This window comes from Brachyistius frenatus, unplaced genomic scaffold, assembly GCF_029030835.1.
Source record: "Brachyistius frenatus isolate BFR_SWC_R1_liver_20210118 unplaced genomic scaffold, ASM2903083v1 Contig_37, whole genome shotgun sequence".
Taxonomy (NCBI): domain Eukaryota; kingdom Metazoa; phylum Chordata; class Actinopteri; family Embiotocidae; genus Brachyistius; species Brachyistius frenatus.
Genome location: NW_027210636.1, coordinates 731998 through 740000, shown reverse-complemented (window position 1 = coordinate 740000; position 8003 = coordinate 731998). Strand labels below are relative to the sequence as shown.

The 8003-nt window shown below is 41.5% G+C and overlaps 1 protein-coding gene across 3 annotated transcripts in view; it reads right to left on the bottom strand.

Annotated features, from left to right (window-relative positions):
* The window catches only part of tncb (tenascin Cb), a 47698-nt gene that overhangs the window by 22183 nt on the left and 17512 nt on the right, over positions 1-8003 (bottom strand). For all 3 annotated transcript variants that reach the window (XM_069701507.1, XM_069701509.1, XM_069701510.1), the window contains exons 5-8: positions 5918-6181; positions 5706-5821; positions 4992-5145; positions 1-39 (exon numbers count right to left, since the gene is read on the bottom strand). The exon at positions 1-39 is cut by the window's left edge and continues 231 nt beyond it. In XM_069701507.1, the coding sequence (XP_069557608.1) occupies positions 1-39; positions 4992-5145; positions 5706-5821; positions 5918-6181 (573 nt within the window). The remainder of the gene's footprint in view (positions 40-4991; positions 5146-5705; positions 5822-5917; positions 6182-8003) is intronic.

Sequence of the window (8003 nt, the reverse complement as noted above, 5' to 3'; positions counted from 1 at the left end):
TCACGTCCCGCACGTCCACCTGGCCGGGGGCGTCGATCACTGCGGTGGGGGGGGGGGGGGTCAGGGGCGGTAGAAATGGAATTAGTTTTTTTAGATCACACATATAAGTTAAGTTTAAAGCTGCATGCGACAAACGCTTTGTTTTGTTCTCCACCAACTAATGCTAATTATCTCGTTAGCGGCTAATCGCTGCTTACCAACTTCATCTATTGTTGGTGTAACAAAGATTATTATTATATATTTATTTTTTTTTACCACTGTAAAAATGCAGCAAACGACAAAGCGAAGCATTTAAGCATTTAAGTTGTAAAACCAAAACAATGAGCTTAAAGACGCTAAAAAGCTCCACAGAGGAGAATTATTATTATCCACGACGGAGGTTCGTACCACTAATATACCAGATCATATTTCACAAACTTGACACTGCAAATACCGGAAACCATTTTGGACTGCGTTATGTTCTGCGTTATGTTCTGCGTTATGTTCTGCGTTATGTTCTGCGTTATGCGTTACGTTGTGTCGGAAGTGACGTGACGCCAACCCATTTGGGTAAAAAACTTTTTTTTTGACATTTTCAAATGATTACAATCTGTTGTTTGTATGTAATAACTGTTGTCTGTAATAAAGTTTGATTAAATGAAAAAATATGTTGGACTGGAGTTTTTTTGGGGAGTTTTTTTTATGAAGCTTTTATCAAAGCTCAGTAACTATTTAAATATGTTTTAATCTATAACACCATAAGCTCTACTTCACTTTTACTGCACAAATTAATTCTTAATTTACCGTTAAAATTTCTTCTCTTTTATACATATTGTTTAAATCACGTCTTTTATCAAGTTTTTCATCAGTTTTGTTTTATGTTTCACTTGAACTATTCGTGTATTCTGTCATTTGTAAACCACTTTGAGTGACTTTTTCTTGCCTTACGAACAGTAATTTATTTCAATAAATATATTTCTGTTTCATGGAATAATAGTGAATGGGATCATTTGGCACCATAAGTTGGAGAAAAAAAAGACCGTTTCTGTAACTGTGAAGCCGGAGGTTTGATTCCCGTAAACAAACAGTCTCGTTATTTAAAAAAAACAAAACAACAACAACTCAAAAGCTCAAGTTCTGTTAGAATATATAAATGTTTTCGATGGCGCAGTAAAGACCTCAGTGAGCTCGGGTTCACATTTCAACGCCGACTGTTATAAAATTAAAAAAAAAAAAAAGTAAGTTCAGGATTTTATTCAACAGGGATGAGGTAAAGTGTTTGTGTTTATTGCTCCTCACGGTCATATCTTTTTCTCCAACGACTAACGGGCCTGAACTCTGACCTCGGAGAAACAGGACGGTTGAGTCGGTGTGAGAAGCAGGAAGTACAACGTACGCGTGATTACCGTCGTTTCACTGAGGTGCTTAAAAAAACCCGACGTTGACGGCCCGCCTGCCGTTTACGAGGTTATTGAAACTATTTACAGATCAAATCCCGGCGCTGCCGTGAAGGGCGCCTTTTCACCGACGCTCAAATTGATTTGTCACACGCAAGCAACTTCAGGAAAGTCAACCCTCTGCGTGCAGCTGATAAAATGACGAATCTGCATTTCAGCTTAACGCAGATTTGTCTTCTGAAGGGGGGGGGGGCGCGAGAGCGTCGCTCGGGTGTCGCAATACCGTTTCTCCTGGGAGGCCGGCGTCCCTCCGAGCACACACCCCCCCCCTCCCCACACCTCCTCCCCCTGCTGCTGCCTCCCACACATGGTTGGGGTTGGAGGGGGGCGGAAGGAGATAGAGGGAGGGAAGGGGAGGTACGGGGAGGCAGGGGGGAGGGGGGAGACTCGCTTCATACAATCAACCGCCTCAGCGTACAAATCCCACAGCGTGCTCACACAAGCCGGTGTTAATGTGGAGACATTCGGAGAGCCGGAGTGACACGAGGAACCCTGAAGCTCGTGATCGGAGCGGCGCCGAGTCCGCGCGGGATGTACGACAAAATGTAGATTAAAAAAAAATGTCGTTAACTTTTGACTTTTTTGTCGCTTTACGAAGCTGTTTTCAAATTCATCCGCGAGAAACGTTCGGTCAAAGTGCGCAAGAAATTTCAATTATACTCGAGCGTAATTTACGTTAACGCTCTCGCTGCGCGCTGACGTCCGTTGCCCGTCCGTGGCCGACTCCCGCCGCTCCCGTTGCATCTGTGAAACGGTGGATGAAAGACGTCGTTTCGACATCCGATAACATTTGGAAAGTTTAGAAGAAGCCGCGAGACTGAATTTTTTTTTTTTTTTAACCCCTATTCACGTTAGCATGAGGCTAAACGGGAAGTTAGCCAGTTGGCCGCGCTGCAGCTTTATTAAAGAAAAAAAAATTCCAGATATGCAAAATGGTTTAACCAGTTTTTACCAACTCAATAAATAATTTGTTTTACTGCAGCTAACTGTTGCTAGCATGACTTAAAAATGACAAATAATGTGTAAAGTTTTGTTTCAGTGATTCACGCTTTGTGTTAAAACACGTTTCAGCAACATTTTTAGTGTTATGAAGATTTTTTTTTCCTTGTTGTCGTAAATTATTGTGTTTCTACAAAGATTTTATTATCGTAAAAACCACCTCACTTCATGTCATTATATCACAAACCAATCTCATTGTCACAAAAATGAATCTCAGCAAAACTCTTCTCATTATATCATAACATCACATTATATTGTAACATTACAGAGAAATCTATGCTGTCCAGATTAAATTGATCTGACTTGACCAGGTTTCTCTAATCTTTCATCCCCGATCATAAACAGGTTTATTGATTACATGACAATTAGGAAATCAGCGATTAATTAAGTGTGATAAAAAAGAATACAAAAAAAAAAAGAACATTTAGTTGTTTCAATGAGAAAATTTCTGAAAAACATGGTTACTTTTTGTACGCTTTTAAGGTTATTTGGTTGATATAATGACGAATAATAATAATAATAATAATAATAATAATAATAACAACAAGTGATCCAACCATTACAATGCAGTAAACTTCCAGAACAGGCATCCTTTGATTGCACCTTCTTTTTCTTTGGTTTAACTGCAGACATCACTGACGAACTTTCATAAAAAACCAACAAAAAAACGTGCTCGACACTTTCCGTACCAGGAGAACCAGCGCTGCTCTTACTGCTGGGGGGTTTAAGAAAAGGTTCGGGCAGGTCTCTAATGGTATTTTTCCACACAGACCATTTTCACACCATAATTAAGCAGAGAAGTGTCCCGACCCCGCCGCCGCATAAGCTGCCCATTTATTAAAACTTACTGCTGAACGTGGCGAGCACTTTGCTGTTGAATCTGAATTGTTGGAAGAGAGGTTTTGCCCCCCGGGGGGTGGGGGGGGGGTAACAGGCTCGCACAGTACGAGTTCAGGTTTAAGTTTCTGGCCCGGGGCGGTCGTACTTTTAAAGAAAATACACTTTTAACAACTTCAGCAGGAGTTCAGCAGTAGACTTTTCGACCAAGCCCCCCCCCACCTCCCTCAGCTAAGACTCCTAAAAATAGTCCGGTGGTTGGCAGCTGGTCTGGCAGGTGAAGTCACCCTGTTTTCTAACCCTTTACATCGATCCCCCGATGCTCCTCGGAGTCTTACAAGCTTTGGGGGGGGCTTTTATAGCCTGATGGAGAAATCTCATAATGTTTGCCAATACGGTTGAAAATCCATATCCCTTTTTTTTTTTTTTTTTTTTACTACCGCTGCTAAATCACAACAATGCAGTGAAATCTAATGAGCTAATCAGTCAGGGTTGGCGTGTTCAGGTTGTTTTCAATACGAAGATGGATCCCCAAAGATACAGAAACCGACGAACCCACAGCGGATATAAAAAGGTGACAACATTTAACTTCAACAGCTCTTTAAGTGACAATTTATTTCACAAGACCGTCTATTTCTGGAGAATCATTGTATCTCAGTCTGCAGCACCGGGTCCTAATGTTGAATACTGGTGCAGTGCAGACTTCAGATATATATTTTGAATTTTTTTTTTAGCAGTTTTTATCTTTCCTTTTCTAGAATCCATCAGCCGAGGGTAAAAAAAAACTTGGGTTTGTCTGGTATATTTTTGAAAGTCACACGGGGGAAAAATATGTACATTTATCCAGATTTATAAATTAAGAGCAGACAAGCAGAGGAGGACAAAACATTTTTCAAATCTGTCACCTTTATCTCATCTTTGTCCCTTTGACCTACCTGAAGATTTCCACCACAAACTGTTTTATAAAACAGATAAAACATCTTCTGCATAATCGTGTCCACAGAGAAAAAGAGAGTAGTTTTGATTCTGATGGAGCAAAAGAAAAACTAAACTGTCTAGAAAAGGGTAAAACAAGCTTTACTTTTTCACACCTATAAATGAAGATAGCTTGTGTGAATCTATAAAAAAGCAAAATTGATTGGTCTGAAGCCTTTTTTTCATACCGATGAGCCAAAACACCGTAAAAACTCAATTACAAGCGTATAACATTGATTATCTCGTAACAACGGGGCATGCTCTGAGATATATTAGATGTTTCATAGTCTGAGTATTGGATTTAAAAGATATGAGCACTATAACAAGGGCCGACTTGTGGCAAGACAAACCGGTTGAAGCATTTACGACACCGAATAGAATGCGTTTCTATTTCTGCGATAGCGGTATGAAAGAAATGGGACGCCAATCTTTTTCAAACCTTTTCCTGAAGTTCAACAAGAAACCAGATAATAAAAAGAAAATGTGGTTATTCACAGATGTATAAAAATGCTCGCCAAGATTTTTTTTTTTCTTTTTTTCGTATGTTATCAGAAGACCCTGATCTTCATAAAAAGAAAACAAGGTGAAATACTGTTCCAGAAGAACAATGAAACTCCTCTGGTCGAGGTTCAAGTTGGAGAACTCAAGTATACGTTCACCCTCCTGGAATGAAAACCATCCCTGTGGGTCCAAAAACAAAAGGAGCCATAAGCCAGTTAGCAGCGTGAACGTTAGCACACTCACTCGTGACGATGTTCTTGGAGGCGGGCGGTCCGCGCTTGTTGTTCTTCACCACCTCCAGCTTGACCTCGTACTCCTGGCCCGGACCCAGGCCCGACTGCTCAAAGGTGGTCTCCGGGCGGCCGAGGGAGTTGAGGATCTCACCGTCGTCCTCTTTCTGCCAGCAAAAAAACCCCAGCAGTCATCAAACACTACAAAGACCAATCCTGGCATAATGTGTAGAGCGAAGAGAAGAAAAAAACAAAAAAACAAATCATACATAAAAGCATTCTGGGTGGTGTTTGGACTGAGACGGAGTTGACAGGGAATTGGGTTTAATAGAAAGTGGCTTTGAGCGGATCCCAGGAGCACTGTTTGGAAAGGTTTCTATGCGCGCTCAAAAAAGGGAAAATAAAGCGTTAAACAAAGTAACATTCAACTCCGTGTTGTACGCTCGTTGGAGCTGTCAGGACTCGCTAACAGTTTTTAACCGCTGTGTTTTTTCGCCCTTCTGGCTCAGCTGAAGCGTTTTCTTTTCCAGAAGATACTCGCCCCGGCCTGATCCTCATGTATGCACCATTTAGGCTGCTATTGAATTTGAAGCAAGGGGGGAGAGGTGGGGGAGGGGCTCATCGTACGTGGTTTCCACCAGAGGGGAAAAAATGTGGATAATGATGGAGGTTCTACAGTTCAACAAGCTCTGGGGAGACATTAACATATAAGGGCGGCAGGACTCACTGTGTTTCTGAAGATGAGGTTCCAGCCGTCGAAGGGGATGTCCAGCGGGTCCCACTGCACCTCCACCGACGTCTCCCGCACCGACTTGAACTTGAGTCCCTCCGGCTCGGGAAGATCTGACGAGGAAAAAAAATATCTACTAGTTTTTGCCTAGTATTTTTACGCAGCGTTTCTTTTTTTTTTTTTAGATGCCAAAGAAAGCGTCCGCTTACGTGTCGCCACCCTCGCGCTGACGGGAACGCTCTTCTTGTTGCTGAGCATGGCGTAGACGCTGATCAGGTACTCCACGCCGGGCTCGAGCTCCCGGATATTGGCCACCTTCTGGTCCCCGGGAACCCGCATGTCCAGCTCCAGACCGCCGGGGGCCGTGGGCATGTAGGTGATCAGGTACTCTGTCACTCGCATCTCGTTCTCCCAGGACAGGTCCACCGACTCTGGGGTGACCTCCACCACTGTGAGGTCTTTGGGCGGTGAGACTGTGGAGAGACGATGACAATCGTTGATACGCACCAACACTGGAAACGCAAGTAGTTAAGTTACTGAATGATTTTGCAACAAGAGGCATTGAGTTTTGGACCCTGAACCAAAGGATGTCTACCTAAACCCAGCAAGCAAAGAGGGACTACATCCAAGGAGGACCTGATAGCAAGGAGACCCGCCCCCTTAAAGACCCAAGGATAATTAATGCAGTCGACCCAATTAGAGCCTAGAAGAGAAAGGACACAAAACTGGGGGTCACAACACCACCCAGATGATGTGCCAGCAGGTTTTTCTACTCCTTCTTCTCCTTTTCTATTAAAGTTCCTCTTATGGCATTGATGAGACCTTTTAAAAATACATCTGTTTCTTGAAATTACAAATTTAGACATTTTTTCCAAGAAAAAAAATCGGTCAAAGTCTTAAAGTGGCCAAGATGTACTTTAAATAAACACCTTTACCTTCTTTTAGTATGACCGGATCTATACTCTTCCTTTAGTTCGATGATATGGAAAGCCCCACCTTGCAACTCTGGATTGGTTCCTTATGTTTGTGATGTGTGAAATCGTGGCCGTCTGAATTCGTGTTTTTCAGATTGTTACCGCAGTTCGAAAGTCGAAATTACTTGATTTTCTTTGGAGGAGTTATTTTTTTAACTTCACCTCCAATTTAATTTGTATTTCTAAGTTTACATTCTCCCTCTTGTTTCAAACCACACTGTAATCAAGGAGAATACGCACATTTAAGTCCAATTAGATCCATTTGAGTATTGGACGAATTGACACAAAGACCTCAGACCAACAGCGGCAAAACAAAACGTGGACCCGGTCAGACTCTGGTACAAGGTAGGGTCTCGCTTCTTCAGAACCAACCGGACCCGTAAAGACCTTTTAAAGTAAAGGTTTTGCCTTCAAGCAAGCTGTATTTACTTTCTGCAGGAAGTTCTAACAACCTGGACACTAAGTACAAGATTCAGAGCCAAAGCCCACTGAAGGTTGATATACAGTATAGTTACCGAAGGTCACAAAATTCCTATTTTCATTTCTTTTTTGGGGGTTTTTGGTGCTTAAAACCTCAAAAATGTCTTCTTAAAGTCAAGACTGCAAATAAAACACTCGTAAAAAGTAAAATATGGGACCTTTAAGCTATTTCGGTGATTTGTCTTATTAATTTAGGGTTGGAAATTTACAATACCATAAAATTCATACATAAATTTACCCCATAAATGGTTGAACAAATGCCCTTTTTAACCAATAAAAAGGAGAGTTGCTTTCACAATTCGCTCCCGCTAAGCTGCAACCGGAGCTCGTTGGGACTTTCTGACTCTTCCCTTGATGCACATTCAACTCCTCACCGACGGACGCTTTCCAATCAGCGGTTTCCAAAATCCACAGTTCAACATTCTTCCATGTGATTTTTTTTTTGTTGTTGTTGAAGAAAGAGAATATAAAGCAAATCATCACTTCGGTCGTAACGGGAATTTAAAACTCATCGGTTACCATCTCTCAATTATGGGTATATTTTTTTATTCATACAGTATGTTGGGAAGTAGAAATAAGAATTTCTGTGATAAAGTAAAAATTATTTTTGGATATAACTGCCAATTTTAAACCAATGATTCAAACATTATATGGCTTGCTCTGGAGCCAAAACGTGTCCTATAAAGGTACTTGAGGAGACATTAAATGATTCTCATGTTGTATATTTGCAAAATGACCAGCTGAGTCAACGTTATGTGTCTGTAATGTTAAAAAACGGTTTGCGTTAGCAGCATTGTGAACACTGTAGATCATAATAACAGAACTGTTGTTGTATCTGTTG